General features: G+C 49.1%; 1 protein-coding gene across 2 annotated transcripts in view; it reads left to right on the forward strand.

Moving 5' to 3' along the window:
• TAF4B (TATA-box binding protein associated factor 4b) overlaps positions 1-18,466 on the forward strand; it is a 351,422-nt gene that overhangs the window by 64,852 nt on the left and 268,104 nt on the right. For both annotated transcript variants that reach the window (XM_069220053.1, XM_069220052.1), the window contains exon 7: positions 1,593-1,847. In XM_069220053.1, the coding sequence (XP_069076154.1) occupies positions 1,593-1,847 (255 nt within the window). The remainder of the gene's footprint in view (positions 1-1,592; positions 1,848-18,466) is intronic.

The raw sequence follows: 18,466 nt of genomic DNA on the forward strand, positions 1-18,466 counted from the left end.
TTTTTATGTTTAGAGGCCTTTACCATGGTGGCCTTGTAATAAGTTACTTTGGATGAAGTTATAGGGAGAGTCCACCTGCAAAGCGGAGAGAAGAATTCAACACCCTAATCAAGGGTTTTGGTAAGTCTCCATTTGTTTCTATTTTTTTTTTTTTTTGTTTTTTGTTACTTTTTGGCTGGTGTGTATATGTAAGAGTGAAGTCTTATTGGCTTGAAGTTGTTAGGGGACTTACGGGGGTCGGGAGAAGTTACAGGGGCACTCTTTGAAGGAGCTATACATTTGGTTTGGCTTGTCCTTGATGTATTAGTGTAGAGGAGACTGAAGGAAATGGCTAGATGACTGGTCCAGTGTCAAGGCAAAGCTGTGACTTGCATTGGATTGATCAGAGGCACTTATGAAGTTGATTGTGTGGCCTTTCCAATGGTTTCGTTCCTTGTCACATCTGTTAATGACCATTGTTTTGAGGAGTGCATGTGAATTCAGTTTCTTGGTGCTTGAGTTTTTGATGAAAATGTAGTGGGTGTGTTGAAGAGAGGCATTGGACATGAGGACCATGATTTCCTTGATGAAATCGGTTGAATTCTAGAGGCCTGTAGGTTAGGATTATGGTGCAGTTTTGAAAGACAGTAATAGAAAGCTACCTTTTGAGGATCTGTTTTGTTGTTGCACTGCAGGTGTACTTAGGGATGGTGTCAAGTTCTATTTGCTTTCTACACATCCTCATCCCAGTATACAACACCTCATGTGCAATGTGTGAGTAGGTTTACTGTCAGCCATATGTTTGTGACGGAGTTCATTCAGGTGGTGCTGTGTGAACAGTGTTTTGATTGTGTGAGATTGCAGATTGTGTTGGTAAGCAGGAGTTAGAGTGTTATGTTGGTGTTAAGTGTATGGTGGTGAGAGGGAAGAGTTGGAGATTCCTATTGTCGACTGCGGGCATTTGGTGTTAAAATTCTGTCATAATGGCACAAATGTGGTTATGTGGAGTCCTGTTTGGTGTGTAATACGAAGAATGCAGATTTCTTGCCCAAGATGTAGTTCTGGCCCTTGTCCCAAATATGAAAGGAAAGGGTCTTCTTGAATGCCTGCAAGGGTGTTTTATTAATTTTTAATTCTAGAATTGTTCATTTGTAAACCTTTCAAGTGACCTACAACATTTGGTATGATACTTTAATTGGCACCTCAGTCATATGTTAAATGTGCATGCTATGTGTTTACCAGTTTATGGTCTCCAAAGCTGGAGAGGGATCTGGCCAATCCATGAGAGTATTTTCGTTGTCTTCAACTAGTAACTAATGTTAGGGTGCTATTGCGTATCTGTTTTCAAAAAGACTTTCTTTACTGTTCAGTAATATATATATATATATATATATATATATATATATATATATATATTTTTTTTTTTTTTTCTTCAGTGGAGGTGCACAGTAAGGTTCACCACTTGGTGGGTGAGCACAGTGGTAAACGTTACTTTTATATAGCATTTTTCTCTTAAACTGGGCGTTTAGGTTACCCATGATAATAAGTGTGCAATATCTATTTTGATCTTCCAAAGATAAGTTATATGACTTTCAGTTCTTTTCTGTTTACAGAAAAGTTTACCTGCCCTACGGCAGCTTATGCCAAACTCTCAGGACTTCATTAAGCAGTGTGGTCAAAATCAGCCAGCAGCTCCAACAACCAGCATTAACCAAGCTCCATTTGCGAAGACAACAGTGGTATCTTCTGCCCAGCCCGTAAAGACAGTTTGTGGGACAGGGCCCGTCACAATTAAACTTCAGCAACCGTCTTCCATTCTAAAGCAGCCAACAACCAGCACTTCTCAAGCAGTCACCGTCAAACAGCTGGTAAGGGAGATTTCCTTTGACAAGTTCTTTTGCTCTGTATGAAGATGATCGTTTTAGGGGCCTTATGTAAATAGCTTTGAGCTGCCTTAAACCGTTTGTGTATATTTATCCACCATGTTGAAGTTACAGTGGACAAATAATATGACTTTGATTTTCACACAATTTGAAGACTGGCTTTGCTTCTTTCTCAAATTCCACTTTAATAGCAAACGCTATTGTGATGAACTTGAAACTCTTTTGGCCTATGGTGTATTGCCTGTTAATGTAAAATTTATTTTTCACCTGTTTTTTCAGTTACATACCACTGTAAACGTGTTAGTGTGAAACATGATGGGTCCAAGGACCTCCCAACAGACCAGAATAAATCCATACACTGGACACCAAAACAAACACAGTGGAGGGTGGCGGTGACCCATATCCAGCTGCACATTGGGAACTAAGACTGACACACTAGCCTAGGCCTTAAAATTAACCTTGTGTGTGCAGATCTGTGTAAAGTCATTGAACGCTCTGCTACAGGAAGAAGTGCGGAGATTCCCATGAAGGTGGCAGAACTCTGAGCGATGGTGAGAATGGCTACTGACCGAGCCTTTCCCCAGGAATAGAAGTTCGAAGAATTAGATGGCTGGTCCTGGAGATGTAATCTTCACTTTGTGTGATACCAGTAGCATGCAGAGGTAACTTCTCCAAAGTTGTGATTGAAGCAATAGATATGGTTGTAGCTGCAGTACCAAGTACTGTTGCAGGTCTTTGTGATTGAGAGGGCGCACCAAACTCTTGGTCCAGTCCCGCCACCGGCAGGGCTCCTCCCACCGGAAGATTATTGCCAAAATACTGAATTATAGACACAGATTTAATCCTGAGCAGTGCGTGAAGAAGGCGACACCAACAAGCAATACGGAATGGTCTGCATCTTTCCAGATTGCACACAAAAAGTACAATAGCAGCAGAAAACTTTTGTAGCAGTCAAACCAAAACTGAAAACTATGAACTCGAAGTTTATGCTGCTTTTCCCCGCCACTCTCAAGATAATACATGAGGGCAAATTGCACTTCACCTCACCGTTGGGTATGGGAGTTGTTGAAAATGAATGCTAAAACGGGAGCGGTGCCTACGACTGGGAGAGTGGGCAAACATTGGGGAGGACCGTAGACACTGCCTGTACAGCATCATGCAGAGCGCAACGGAGAGCGACCGATCGGAGATGTCGCCTGGTGGTCCACGTGGCGGGCACACTGGACCTGGTGGAGAGCGACCCAAAACGAGATCAAGAGCATGTAGCAAACTGTACGCAAGGCTACTTGAAAGGGCTGCTCCATTGTGATGGTGCTGGAACGGAATATCTGTGAGACACTTCTAGTGTAGTGCCCATGGGGCCTACATCTTGGCACAGTGAACCTATGAAAGCGCACATGATGTGGATAGTGAATGGGGAGGCCTGAGAAGACAAGGGACCAGTTTTGGTGTGGAGGGGGACGGAGAGGTGCAATAAGTCTGCGCAAACCAAACGCAGCACATAGCCTTAACAGTGGCCCTAGCCCACGACTGCCTGACACCCCTGCTCAACGGAGGCCTGTGTTGCTTCACCCTTCAGAATAACAGAACTATGCACTTCAGGATAGTTTAGAGCACAATGTGAAACAATCACTCTTGCACACCTTAGTAAGTAGAATAATCAGGTTTATTTATGGGGCAAGTTCTCGTATAACAAAACTGACCACACTAATATATCATGAAAAATAACATGAGAATAACTGTGAGAATATAAACACTGTGATATCATGAAGAATAACACGAAAATGACTGTAAGAATAAGTGCATATTACACACGCACACACAATATGCTTCAATGCTTATAAATTGAAAGGCTTCACCGAAAAGAGTCAGCATCCCTCCGCCGTACACAAAGCCGGGGAACCCAAATTGGCTGGCACAGGGAGCCTCCTTCGGGACAATCAGTCCTCCTGGCGTTGCGTCCAACCCAGAAGAGAGTTCCTACACCAGTCCATCCAGGCTCCTGACCTTTATAGTATTTACTAACTCCCAGGAGTCTTTTCTAGAAAAAGACCCCCTCCTTTACAAATTGTGCAATCGGCGGTACCTTGTTCACCCTTCGAGACGTCTCCTCGGAACGGGCCAGGTTCCCAGAAGAGGGCTCCAAGGTGAAGCTTGCATTCCTCCTTGAGTACAGGCGCATCCCCCTGTTGTCCTAACTGATAGCTCGTGGAATGTAAATAGCGCCCTTCATATCAGGCAGATGGAGCGAAGTTGAGCAGAAAAAACACCCCACCCTGCAGCTTGCCGAAGCTTGTGGAAAAACACAGAACAGTGCTTTACGCACAGAACCAGACTCGACAAAATGGAGTCGTGAACCAATGTAAAATGGAAGCAGAGGCCAATGGTCCATACCCTGCACCACTGTTCACCTTGCACGTAGTCGTTGTAGCAATACAATGCCCCAGAGTCAGATGTAAGGTGAACAAGCCACTTCGTCTCCCTGACATACTCTGATTAGAAACTGACTGTCATACATACTGACACACTAAGGATAACCACATGGAAGTGCATGGTCTAAATCATACAATATGATACAGAACACATACCTACCTGAGATGACATGGCATTCGATTAGCCATGCTCCAGGAGACACATTTGACAGCGGAAGAAGCAAAAAAACGGAGGAAGAAGTGGTGGCGACAAATGCCACTCCTCCACATAGTCCTCATCTGGTAGAAAAGTGACGATTTGGATGGCCTCAGATTCCCCTCCCAGCACCGACACTCCATGGTTTACATGGAGGGCCGCTATATTATGGTACATAGGCTGTTGGATGGAATGGAAGTATGCCCCAAACATGGACATAAAAACTTCTTCAATAATTGTACTCCTGCTCCCATATACCGTCACACCACTTTATCTGGGAGGAGACTTTAATTGTATCCTAGGTGGAGACCTGGATCCCCACCGGCCCAAATCACGCACAACTGATGGCATGACTGCGGCATCGAAGAACACAGAGCCAAAAGAACTGTATAGAGAGTGGGTGAGTCCTACACCCCATGGAAAAGCAATACTCTGGCCACTCCTGTACGCCTGCAACGTATAACCGCCTGGACTGTACTGTAGTGACTGAGGGTATTTGAGAGGTCCACTACCTAAATAGATATTTTTTTGGACCATTGGACCATTCTCCTTCCAGAGTACGATGGAGTCTCCTGACGAGGGGTGATCTGGCGCTAAATGGGACAGCCGCAATACCGCAGGACAGTATAACACTGACTATTCAAGGGGACTCTGTAAGAGAATCTGTCTCTGGATTCAGGCAGGATCCGGTCCCAATGTCTGTGCTCCCAGCAGTGCCCGCGCCCCTGTGTGGCACCGCCCCCATCCTCATTGCAGACGCCAACACAGAGATGGATGGGTGACGTACGACTATTCCAGTGCAGACAGGTGCCTTACCACCTATGTCCGATCCTGAGCTTTATTCCTTTTGGGCTAGGTTACAATGAGGAATGCAAGGGGGCACTGGACCCTTTGGAATACAAACTCCCCTGGACTGGTGTACAGAACTGGCTGAAACCAATTGGCTAGACACCTACTCTGATATGGCATACTGTCACACCCCACCGTAGCTATGTAGGAGGGAGCTTCATATTCAGTGGTGGTGCAGAGAGCAGCCGATGTCCTGGACTTTGAGCTGCCGTTGGTGGCAGTCGGGAGTAACCTCCTGACAGGTGTTTCAACCAGGGGCTTGATCCTCTGAACCCCTGCTTCCCTTCTAATGAAGCCCTTGCAGATGTCCTACTGAGTACCCGGTCCAAACCTTCTCATGGGCTCCAGTAAATAGGACAATTGCCTGCTGCCATCACCCTGCACTGGGTGACCCAGGTTTCCTGATGCAACACCCCACCCCTGCGAGATTAGTTATCCAAGCCTCCTCTTCACAGGATGCGTTTCCTTCTGCCAGCCGGGCATTGCGGTCCATGAACACTGGATGCTCTTTGGGCTGTTATTCCCAAACGTTGTGGGATATGGTTGTGCAAGTGCTGCCACAGGCCCGGAGGAGGCTTGGGCTGTACTTTACGAAACAGTTGCTTATGGGAGAGGCGCAGTGACGTCCACACTCCAATGTGGGCTGGACACGACCGACTCACTGAGCAGAGTGGTAGCTTAGACAGTGACCTTGAGGCACCAAGCCTGGTTGAGGACATCTGGATTTTCAAGGAATGTCAAAGCTAATCTTATGGACATGTTCTTTGATGGCACTCGTCTTTTCGGAGAGAAAGCAGACTTGGCACTCTAGCACTTTAAGGATTCTCGTGCCACACGTGCTGCCCAGACTCTGCATGGTTGGGGACTTCGGATCCGCCGTCCTTGTGGATCGTTGAGCGAGTAGTTTGGCCAGGCAACTGACAATGCTCCTCCCTCTTCCAAGCTGGCCGATGCAGCTGCCTCCAAACCTTCCTAGTCTGACCCTTCCCCCACCAGTCCATGGCAGAATACACATCACCTGCTCCTCTGGCAGTCCATCACATCAGACAAGTGAGTTTTGCAGACAGGGGCTGCTCCTTCCCCCTTCTAGACTACCCTTCCATCCACGCCACCATCCTACTAACTGATGACGGAGGATAACTTTGCACTTCTCTGAGAGGAAGGTATGTCTCTCTCGGCCAAGGGAGCTGTAGAGAGGGTCCTGGTTCCAGAAGTAGGTTGTAGTTGTTGTTCCAGCTACTTTCTGGTGCCCAAAAGGACAAGGACCTTCGCCTTGTCCTTAACCTTCGGTCCCTCCATTCCTTTCTCAAGAAGGAGAAATACAGAATGCTCACTCTGGCTCACCTTCTATCTGCCCTGGACCCAGGAGACAGGATGTAGGAAGTTGGCTATGTATGTACTATTTCAAAGTAAGAAATAGCATGCACAGAGTCCAAGGGTTCCCCTTAGAGGTAAGATAGTGGCAAAAAGAGAATTCTAATGCGCTATTTTGTGTTAGTGTGGTCGAGCAGTAGGCTTATCAGAGGGTAGTGTTAAGCATTTGTTGTACACACACAGGCAATAAATGAGGAACACACACTCAAAAGACCATTCCAGTCCAATAGGTTTTTATATAGAAAAATATATTTTCTTAGTTTATTTTAAGAACCACAGGTTCAAGATTTACAATCGATACTTCAAATGAAAGGTACTTCACTTAGGTATCATAGGAACTTTGAATCAGCAAAATAGCATGTACAGTTTTGGCAAAAATGGCAATAAGCTATTTTAAAACTAGACACAGTGCAAATTTTAACAGTTCCTGGGGGAGGTAAGTATTTGTTAGTTTTGCAGGTAAGTAAACCACCTACAGGGTTCAAAGTTGGGTCCAAGGTAGCCCACTGTTGGGGGTTCAGGGCAACCCCAAAGTTACCACACCAGCAGCTCAGGGCCGGTCAGGTGCAGAGGTCAAAGTGGTGCCCAAAACACACAGGCTTCAATGGAGAAGGTGGTGCCCCGGGTCCAGTCTGCCAGCAGGTAGGTACCCGCGACTTCGGAGGGCAGACCAGGGGGGTTTTGTAGGGCACCGCGGGGGGGGGGACACAAGTCAGCACAAAAAGTACACCCTCAGCGGCACGGGGTGGCTGGGTGCAGAGTGCAAACAGGTGTCTGGTTTGCAATGGAGTTCAATGGGAGACCCAGGGGTCTCTTCAGCGAAGCAGGAAGGCAAGGGGGGCGCTCCTCGGGGTAGCTCCTCGGGGTAGCCACCACCTGGGCAAGGAAGAGGACCACCTGGGGGTCGCTTCTGCACTGGAGGTCGGATCCTTCAGGTCCTGGGGGCTGCGGGTGCAGTGTCTTTACCAGGCGTCAGGTTTTTAGAAGCAGGCAGTCGCGGTCAGGGGGAGCCTCTGGATTCCCTCTGCAGGCGTCGCTAAGGGGTTTCAGGGGGGGTCAACTCTGGCTACTCACAGGGTCGCAGTCGCCGGGGAGTCCTCCCTGTAGTGTTGTTTCTCCGCAGGTCGAGCCGGGGGCATCGTGTGCAGAGTGGAAAGTCTCACGCTTCCGGCGGGAAACGTGCAGTCCTTTAAAAGTTTGTTTCTTTGTTGCAAAGTTGTTTCTTCTTTGGAGCAGAGCCGCTGTCCTCGGGAGTTCTTGTTCCTTTTAGATGCAGGGTAGTCCTCCGAGGCTTCAGAGGTCGCTGGACCCTGGGGGATGCGTCGCTGTTGCAGTTTTTCTTGAAGTGGGGAGACAGGCCGGTAGGGCTGGGGCCAAAGCAGTTGGTGTCTCCATCTTCTCTGCAGGGCTTCAGGTCAGCAGTCCTTCTTCGTCTTCAGGTTGCAGGAATCTAGTTTCCTAGGTTCTGGGGTGCCCCTAAATACTGAATTTAGGGGTGTGTTTAGGTCTGGGAGGGCAGTAGCCAATGGCTACTGTCCTTGAAGGGGGGCTACACCCTCTTTGTGCCTCCTCCCTGAGGGGAGGGGGGCACATCCCTATTCCTATTGGGGGAATCCTCCAAAATCAAGATGGAGGATTTCTAAAGGCAGGGGTCACCTCAGCTCAGGACACCTTTGGGGCTGTCCTGACTGGTGGGTGACTCTTCCTTGTTTTTCTCATTATCTCCCCTGGACTTGCCACCAAAAGTGGGGGCTGTGTCCAGGGGCCGGGCATCTCCACTAGCTGGAGTGCCCTGGGGCATTGTAACACGAAGCCTGAGCCCTTGAGGCTCACTGCTAGGTGTTACAGTTCCTGTAGGGGGGAGGTGTGAAGCACCTCCACCCAGAGCAGGCTTTTGTTTCTGTCCTCAGAGCACAAAGGCCCTCACCACATGGGGTCAGAAACTCATCTCTCAGCAGCAGGCTGCACAGACCAGTCAGTCCTTGTAGGAAGTTGGCTCTGTATGTGCTATTTCAAAGTAAGGAATAGCATGCACAGAGTCCAAGGGTTCCCCTTAGAGGTAAGATAGTGGCAAAAAGAGATAATACTAATGCTCTATTTTGTGGTAGTGTGGTCGAGCAGTAGGCTTATCAAAGGAGTAGTGTTAAGCATTTGTTGTACATACACACAGGCAATAAATGAGGAACACACACTCGGAGACAAATCCAGCCAATAGGTTTTGTTATAGAAAAATATCTTTTCTTAGTTTATTTTAAGAACCACAGGTTCACATTCTACATGTAATATCTCATTTGAAAGGTATTGCAGGTAAGTACTTTAGGAACTTTGAATAATTACAGTAGCATATATACTTTTCACATAAAACACAAATAGCTGTTTTAAAAGTGGACACAGTGCAATTTTCACAGTTCCTGGGGGAGGTAAAGTATTGTTATTTTTAGCAGGTAAGTAAATCACTTACAGGTCACAGTTTTGGGTCCAAGGTAGCCCACCGTTGGGGGTTCAGAGCAACCCCAAAGTTACCACACCAGCAGCTCAGGGCTGGTCAGGTGCAGAGGTCAAAGAGGTGCCCAAAACACATAGGCTTCAAGGGAGAGAAGGGGGTGCCCCGGTTCCAGTCTGCCAGCAGGTAAGTACCCGCGTCTTCGGAGGGCAGACCAGGGGGGTTTTGTAGGGCACCGGGGGGGACACAAGTCAGCACAAAAAGTACACCCTCAGCAGCGCGGGGGCGGCCGGGTGCAGTGTGTAAACAAGCGTCGGGTTCTCTGTAGGTTTCAATGGGAGACCAAGGGGTCTCTTCAGCGGTGCAGGCAGGCAAGGGGGGGGCTCCTCGGGGTAGCCACCACCTGGGCAAGGGAGAGGGCCTCCTGGGGGTCACTCCTGCACAGAAGTTCAGTTCCTTCAGGTGCTGGGGGCTGCGGGTGCAGGGTCTTTTCCAGCCGTCTGGACTTTAGGTTCAGGCAGTCGCGGTCAGGGGGAGCCTCGGGATTCCCTCTGCAGGTGTCGCTGTGGGGGCTCAGTGGGGACAACTTTGGTTACTCACAGTCTCGGAGTCGCCGGAGGGTCCTCCCTGAGGTGTTGGTTCTCCACCAGTCGAGTCGGGGTTGCCGGGTGCAGTGTTGCAAGTCTCACGCTTCTTGCAGGGATTTGCAGGGGTCTTTAAATCTGCTCCTCTGTAACAAAGTTGCAGTTCTTTTGGAGCAGTGCCGCTGTCCTCTGGAGTTTCTTGTCTTTCTTGAAGCAGGGCAGTCCTCTGAGGATTCAGAGGTCGCTGGTCCTTGGGAAAGCGTCGCTGGAGCAGGGTTCTTTGGAAGGCAGGAGACAGGCCGGTAGGTCTGGGGCCAAAGCAGTTGGTGTCTTCTTTTCTTCCTCTGCAGGGGTCTTTCAGCTCAGCAGTCCTCTTCTTCTTGTAAGTTGCAGGAATCTAAATTCTTAGGTTCAGGGAAGCCCTTAAATACTAAATTTAAGGGCGTGTTTAGGTCTGGGGGGGTTAGTAGCCAATGGCTACTAGCCCTGAGGGTGGGTACACCCTCTTTGTGCCTCCTCCCAAGGGTACGGGGTCACATCCCTAATCCTATTGGGGGAATCCTCCATCTGCAAGATGGAGGATTTCTAAAAGTTAGTCACTTCAGCTCAGGACACCTTAGGGGCTGTCCTGACTGGCCAGTGACTCCTCCTTGTTGTTCTCATTATTTCCTCCGGCATTGCCGCCAAAAGTGGGGGCCGTGGCCAGAGGGGGCGGGCAACTCCACTAGCTGGAGTGTCCTGCGGTGCTGGAACAAAGGGGTGAGCCTTTGAGGCTCACCGCCAGGTGTTACAGCTCCTGCCTGGGGGAGGTGTTAGCATCTCCACCCAGTGCAGGCTTTGTTACTGGCCTCCGAGTGACAAAGGCACTCTCCCCATGGGGCAAGCAACATGTCTCTTGTGTGGCAGGCTGCTGGAACCAGTCAGCCTACACAGATAGTTGGAAACAGTTTCAGGGGGCACCTCTAAGGTGCCCTCTGGGGTGTGTTTCACAATAAAATGTACACTGGCATCAGTGTGCATTTATTGTGCTGAGAAGTTTGATACCAAACTTCTCAGTTTTCAGTGTAGCCATTACGGTGCTGTGGAGTTTGTGTTTGACAAACTCCCAGACCATATACTCTTATGGCTACCCTGCACTTACAATGTCTAAGGTTTGCACTGGTGCCCTCACCTATGGTATAGTGCACCCTGCCTTAGGGCTGTAAGGCCTGCTAGAGGGGTGACTTATCTATACTGCATAGGCAGTGAGAGGCTGGCATGGCACCCTGAGGGGAGTGCCATGTCGACTTACTCATTTTGTTCTCACCAGCACACACAAGCTGGCAAGCAGTGTGTCTGTGCTGAGTGAGGGGTCTCCAGGGTGGCATAAGACATGCTGCAGCCCTTAGAGACCTTCCCTGGCATCAGGGCCCTTGGTACCAGAGGTACCAGTTACAAGGGACTTACCTGGATGCCAGGGTGTGCCAATTGTGGATACAAAAGTACAGGTTAGGGAAAGAACACTGGTGCTGGGGCCTGGTTAGCAGGCCTCAGCACACTTTCAATTCAAAACATAGCATCAGCAAAGGCAAAACGTCAGGGGTAACCATGCCAAGGAGGCATTTCCTTACAGTCCTGCACTGAACAATTGGGTAAAATACAGGGGGCATCTCTAAGATGCCCTCTGTGTGCATTTTTTAATAAATCCAACACTGGCATCAGTGTGGGTTTATTATTCTGAGAAGTTTGATACCAAACTTCCCAGTATTCAGTGTAGCCATTATGGAGCTGTGGAGTTCGTTTTTGATAAACTCCCAGACCATATACTTAATATGGCCACAACTGTACTTACAATGTCTAAGAATATACTTAGACACTGTAGGGGCATATTGCTCATGCAGCTATGCCCTCACCTTTGGTATAGTGCATCCTGCCTTTGGGCTATAAGGCCCGCTAGAGGGGTGACTTACCTGTGCCACAGGCAGTATTTTGTGTGCATGGCATCCTGAGGGGGATGCCATGTCGACTTTGCCTTTTTCTCCCCACCAACACACACAATCTACAATGGCAGTGTGCATGTGTTAGGTGAGGGGTCCCTTAGGGTGGCACAGCATATGCTGCAGCCCTTAGGGACCTTCCCTGGTCACAGGTCCCTTGGTACCACTGGTACCTTTTAAAAGGGACTTATCTGGGTGCCAGGGGTGTGCCAATTGTGGAAACAATGGTACATTTTTAGGTGAAAGAACACTGGTGCTGGGGCCTGGATAGCAGGGTCCCAGCACACTTCTCAGTCAAGTCAGCATCAGGCAAAAAGTGGGGGGTAACTGCAACAGGGAGCCATTTCCTTACACAGGATAGTAGCATTGGACTTTGTAGGACGCATATTTCCATATCCCCGTCCTACTTGCCCACAGATTTTACTTGCGGTTCATGGTAGGCCATGGGCACTTTCAGTTCATCGTGCTTCCTTTTAGCCTTACCAGCACCCTCTGGTGACCACCAAGGTGATGGCAGTGGTTGTAACTCATCTGCGAAGATCAGGGATTTCAGTCTTCCCCCTATCTCAACTACTGCCCATTGAAGGTGGGCTTGCCCCAGGCTGTCATCTCCCACCACCAACCTACGGCGGATCTCCTGCAATCATTGGTTCTCAATTAACATGACAGTCACACCTGACTCCTTGTGATGCCCCTTTCATTGGAGCTGTTCTAGACTCAGTGCAGTTTCAGGCTTATCCTCTCAAGCGTGGTGTCCAGGATATTTAGGCTATGATACTGATGTTTCAGCCTCTACCCTGGATTTCGGTGAGAATGAGACTGCTGGGCCTCATGGCCTCTTGCATCCTGCTGGTGACACATGACAGGTGGTGTAGGAAGTTGGCTCTGTATGTGCTATTTCAAAGTCAGGAATAGCATGCACAGAGTCCAAGGGTTCCCCTTAGAGGTAAGATAGTGGCAAAAAGAGATAATACTAATGCTCTATTTTGTGGTAGTGTGGTCGAGCAGTAGGCTTATCCAAGGAGTAGTGTTAAGCATTTGTTGTACATACACATAGACAATAAATGAGGTACACACACTCAGAGACAAATCCAGCCAATAGATTTTGTATAGAAAAATATCTTTTCTTAGTTTATTTTAAGAACCACAGGTTCAAATTCTACATGTAATATCTCATTCGAAAGGTATTGCAGGTAAGTACTTTAGGAACTTTAAAGCATAAAAATTGCATGTATACTTTACAAGTTATTCACAAATAGCTGTTTTAAAAGTGGACACAGTGCAATTTTCACAGTTCCTAGGGGAGGTAAGTATTTGTTAGGTTAACCAGGTAAGTAAGACACTTACAGGGCTTAGTTCTTGGTCCAAGGTAGCCCACCGTTGGGGGTTCAGAGCAACCCCAAAGTCACCACACCAGCAGCTCAGGGCCGGTCAGGTGCAGAGTTCAAAGTGGTGCCCAAAACACATAGGCTAGAATGGAGAGAAGGGGGTGCCCCGGTTCCGGTCTGCTTGCAGGTAAGTACCCGCGTCTTCGGAGGGCAGACCAGGGGGGTTTTGTAGGGCACCGGGGGGGACACAAGCCCACACAGAAATTTCACCCTCAGCAGCGCGGGGGCGGCCGGGTGCAGTGTAGAAACAAGCGTCGGGTTCGCAATGTTAGTCTATGAGAGATCTCGGGATCTCTTCAGCGCTGCAGGCAGGCAAGGGGGGGGTTCCTCGGGGAAACCTCCACTTGGGCAAGGGAGAGGGACTCCTGGGGGTCACTTCTCCAGTGAAAGTCCGGTCCTTCAGGTCCTGGGGGCTGCGGGTGCAGGGTCTCTCCCAGGCGTCGGGACTTTAGGTTCAAAGAGTCGCGGTCAGGGGAAGCCTCGGGATTCCCTCTGCAGGCGGAGCTGTGGGGGCTCAGGGGGGACAGGTTTTGGTACTCACAGTATCAGAGTAGTCCTGGGGTCCCTCCTGAGGTGTTGGATCGCCACCAGCCGAGTCGGGGTCGCCGGGTGCAGTGTTGCAAGTCTCACGCTTCTTGCGGGGAGCTTGCAGGGTTCTTTAAAGCTGCTGGAAACAAAGTTGCAGCTTTTCTTGGAGCAGGTCCGCTGTCCTCGGGAGTTTCTTGTCTTTTCGAAGCAGGGGCAGTCCTCAGAGGATGTCGAGGTCGCTGGTCCCTTTGGAAGGCGTCGCTGGAGCAGGATCTTTGGAAGGCAGGAGACAGGCCGGTGAGTTTCTGGAGCCAAGGCAGTTGTCGTCTTCTGGTCTTCCGCTGCAGGGGTTTTCAGCTGGGCAGTCCTTCTTCTTGTAGTTGCAGGAATCTAATTTTCTAGGGTTCAGGGTGGCCCTTAAATACTAAATTTAAGGGCGTGTTTAGGTCTGGGGGGTTAGTAGCCAATGGCTACTAGCCCTGAGGGTGGGTACACCCTCTTTGTGCCTCCTCCCAAGGGGAGGGGGTCACAATCCTAACCCTATTGGGGGAATCCTCCATCTGCAAGATGGAGGATTTCTAAAAGTCAGAGTCACCTCAGCTCAGGACACCTTAGGGGCTGTCCTGACTGGCCAGTGACTCCTCCTTGTTGCTTTCTTTGTTCCCTCCAGCCTTGCCGCCAAAAGTGGGGGCCGTGGCCAGAGGGGGCGGGCAACTCCACTAAGCTGGAGTGCCCTGCTGGGCTGTGACAAAGGGGTGAGCCTTTGAGGCTCACCGCCAGGTGTCACAGCTCCTGCCTGGGGGAGGTGTTAGCATCTCCACCCAGTGCAGGCTTTGTTACTGGCCTCAGAGTGACAAAGGCACTCTCCCCATGGGGCCAGCAACATGTCTCTAGTGTGGCAGGCTGCTGGAACTAGTCAGCCTACACAGATAGTTGGTTAAGTTTTAGGGGGCACCTCTAAGGTGCCCTCTGTGGTGTATTTTACAATAAAATGTACACTGGCATCAGTGTGCATTTATTGTGCTGAGAAGTTTGATACCAAACTTCCCAGTTTTCAGTGTAGCCATTATGGTGCTGTGGAGTTCGTGTAAAACAGACTCCCAGACCATATACTCTTATGGCTACCCTGCACTTACAATGTCTAAGGTTTTGTTTAGACACTGTAGGGGCACAGTGCTCATGCACTGGTACCCTCACCTATGGTATAGTGCACCCTGCCTTAGGGCTGTAAGGCCTGCTAGAGGGTTGTCTTACCTATACTGCATAGGCAGTGAGAGGCTGGCATGGCACCCTGAGGGGAGTGCCATGTCGACTTACTCATTTTGTTCTCACTAGCACACACAGGCTTGTAAGCAGTGTGTCTGTGCTGAGTGAGGGGTCTCTAGGGTGGCATAAGACATGCTGCAGCCCTTAGAGACCTTTCTTGGCATCAGGGCCCTTGGTACTAGAAGTACCAGTTACAAGGGACTTATCTGAATGCCAGGGTGTGCCAATTGTGGATACAATGGTACATTTTAGGTGAAGGAACACTGGTGCTGGGGCCTGGTTAGCAGGGTCCCAGCACACTTCTCAGTCAAGTCAGCATCAGTATCAGGCAAAAAGTGGGGGGTAACTGCAACAGGGAGCCATTTCTTTACAGGTGGCATATGTGGGCTCTGCAGTGGGACCTGAAGTTCCAGTGGGGGCAGCATCTGGGAAATCTCCCGACATGGTCCAGCTCTTGGGAACTGCACCAGACCTGCAGTAGTGGCTCATGAACCGCGATTGGGTCAGAGACCCTCTCCCCAACCAGATCTAACAATAGTGACAGGTGGTTCACTCCTGGATTGGGTCTACAACCAGAGAGAGACCGTAATCAGAGGCATTTGGTCTCTGACGGAGTCCAGACTCAATATCAACCTATTGGAGCTCTGGGCGGTCAGACTGGCATTGAAATATTTTTTTCCCGAAATCAAAGGTAAGGTAGTGCAGGTGTTCAGACACCACCACCGCAATGTGGTACCGCAACAAGCAGGGCTGGTGGTGTCTGGAGCCTTCAAGAGGCTTTGCACCTTTGGATGTGGCTGGAACAGTGCATTTTCCTGGTGGTTTAACATCTGGCGGGGTCTCTGAACGCCAAAGCGTATGAACTTAGTCGTTTATGCTTAGTTGGTCATGAATTGTGTCTCCATCCGAAGGTGGCGCCAAGTCTTTTTTAGCAGTGGGAATAGCCTTGGTTAGATATGTTGGTGCATTCTCTGCTGAGGCAATGTCCGCAGTATTGCTCGTTGGAATTTCCAAGGCGGAAATCGTTCAGCGTCGTTTTCGCCTAAGGTGGAACTCAGGCCTCCTGCACGCATTTCTGCCCATACCACTTCTGCCCAGAGTTCTCAGGAAAATCAAGAACAGCTGGGCCCAAGTAATGCTTGTGGCGCCCCGACTGGCCTCCAAGTCTGGTATACTGAGCATGACCATCGATCCTCCGCTGAGACTGCCCCTTCGGGAGAATCTTCTGTCGCAGCAGCAGGGGAGGGTTCTCTCCTCGAATCTGTCCAGTCTTCGTCATCTTGTGTGGAGATTGATCAGCGATGGTTGACAGCTTTTTACCTTCCTCCTGAAGTCTGTAATGTAATCTTGGCAGCCAGGCGTCCCTCCACCAAAACGGTGTATGCCTGTCTGGAAGAAATGTTTCATTGTGTGCAGACAAGTCTGACCACCCCCTTTCGGAGGGATTTTTGTTTATCCTTTCTCTAGCCCAGCAGAGTTCTGCTATGGGAACTCTCATAGGTTATTTGTCTAACAGCTTTTTTGTGGTTGTCAGAACATATGAGTAATAATCATTCTCCATTCATGGCCCTCTGGGATTTGAATTTATTTTTGACATTTCTGATGTGTGCTCCTTTCGGGCCTCTCCAATGGTCCTTGAGGCTTCTGACTTTGAAAAAAGCCTTCCTTGTGGCCATTACATCTGCCCGCAGGAAGAGGGAGCTGCAGGCATTGTCATCTAAGCTGCCCTTCCTTTTGCTCTATCCTGACAGTGGTACTTCACCCTAGGGCCTCCTTTCTGCCAAAAGTTGTTACACCCTTTTATGTAGGCCAATCCATCACCTTGGCTACTTTTTACGCACCCGTGCATCTTTCTAAGGAAGAGGAGAGACTTAACGTTCTTTTTGGGTCAAGGTGGTAGACGTTCTACCTTGATCGTACCAAAGAGTTCTGGGTGAATGATCAACTCTTTGTCTGTTATGTGGGTGCGAAGAAAGGGCAGGCAGTGCAGAAGAGAATCATCTCCAGATGGGTCGTACTCTGCAATAGATGTGCTACGCACTGTCTAAGAAGCAACCCCTGAGAATTTGTGTGGTCATTATACCAGAGCAAAGTCTGCCACCACTGCACTAGCATGTGGCGTTCCAGTCCTTGGCATTTGTCAGACTGCCACGTGGATATATCTGCACACTTTCACCAAACACTACTACCTGGACAGTCTAGTCCGTGCGGGCACTTTGCCATTCGGTCCTGCAGGACCTTCTAGTATGATCTTAGTTCGTAGAACCAACCTCCGGGATGGTATTGCTTGGGTGTCTGTTCTAAGGTAAGGAATCTGCAACTAGATGTCTCTAAGACATGGACAAGTTACTTTGGTAACGTCTTATCTGGTACAGACAATATCAAGTTGCAGATTCCTTACAGGCCCACACATCCTTCCTGCTCTGCAAACTGATTTCTAGGTAAACGGACTCCCTTTCGGGGACCTAGGTTTGATGCACCAGTGGTCAGTGTTATTCATGGATCTGCACTTCTCCCATGGGAAGTCATGAAAAACTGACGTGAGCGCACTGGGGTGGTGCCTAATATAGGACTCGCAATGTCATATCCAGCTTGGCCAACGACAGACCCATAGCCTTCGACACCACCTAACAGTACGCAGTGATACTGCTCAGGAAAAATCTCCGGATCCAGACTAGCGCCTGGGGATTTTCTAAGGTAAGGAATCTGCAAATAGATTATGTCTACCAAATAAGGCGTTACCGAAGGTAAGCAACTTGTCCTTCACGAACGGAAACACACCGATGACTATAAGGTGGCTAGGCCATGCCATCATATCCACTGAGACCTGCAAGTATGACTGTTCCTTATTGATGCTTGACTTTGAGAAAGCATTTGACTCCTGGGGCTAGAGTACATGTTTGCTGTCCTTCAGAGAATGGGCTTTGGCCACAACTTTCTGCAATGGGTGGGTCCACCTGTATGATGACCCTAGTACCAAGTTGCGCACCATGAATTGTCTTTCTCATACCTAGAGAATGGAGAGAGGGTCGTGACTGGTAATGCCCACTGTCACCCTCTCCTGTTCCCCATAGCAATGGAGCCCCTGGTGAGCTGGCTTCGCAGAGATGTCACGCTGGGGAATTAGAGTTGGAAATGGCATCCATATGGGTTATCTATATTGCAGTGACACACTGGTCTATGTGACAAGTCCTTTTCAGTTATTCTCCATCCTTGTGCGGATACGGGAGAGGTTTGTGGAATTTCATGTCAACAAAACAAACTCTTCTGTACCCTCTGGCTGAGCTGGCAAGGTTCTCGGGAGGGCTTGGGATGACCACCCAGAAGTAGGTCTGCGATGGGGATAGGTAAACGTTCAGACACTTGAGTGTGGCTGGCTCACTCTGAAGCTGCATACTGTGAAACTAATTTAGCTAAAACCTTTTAGGGGAGGGGTTTTGGGCTGCGAGCCTCCATACAATATTGTATAACCCTGCCACACTGGAGGGAAGAGTAGCTCTGATGAAAATGGTCCTACTACCGCATTGTCTGTATTCATTGCTAAACTCTATGTACCCGGTAAACCAAC

The sequence above is a fragment of the Pleurodeles waltl genome, chromosome 2_2 (assembly GCF_031143425.1).
Source record: "Pleurodeles waltl isolate 20211129_DDA chromosome 2_2, aPleWal1.hap1.20221129, whole genome shotgun sequence".
Classification (NCBI taxonomy): domain Eukaryota; kingdom Metazoa; phylum Chordata; class Amphibia; order Caudata; family Salamandridae; genus Pleurodeles; species Pleurodeles waltl.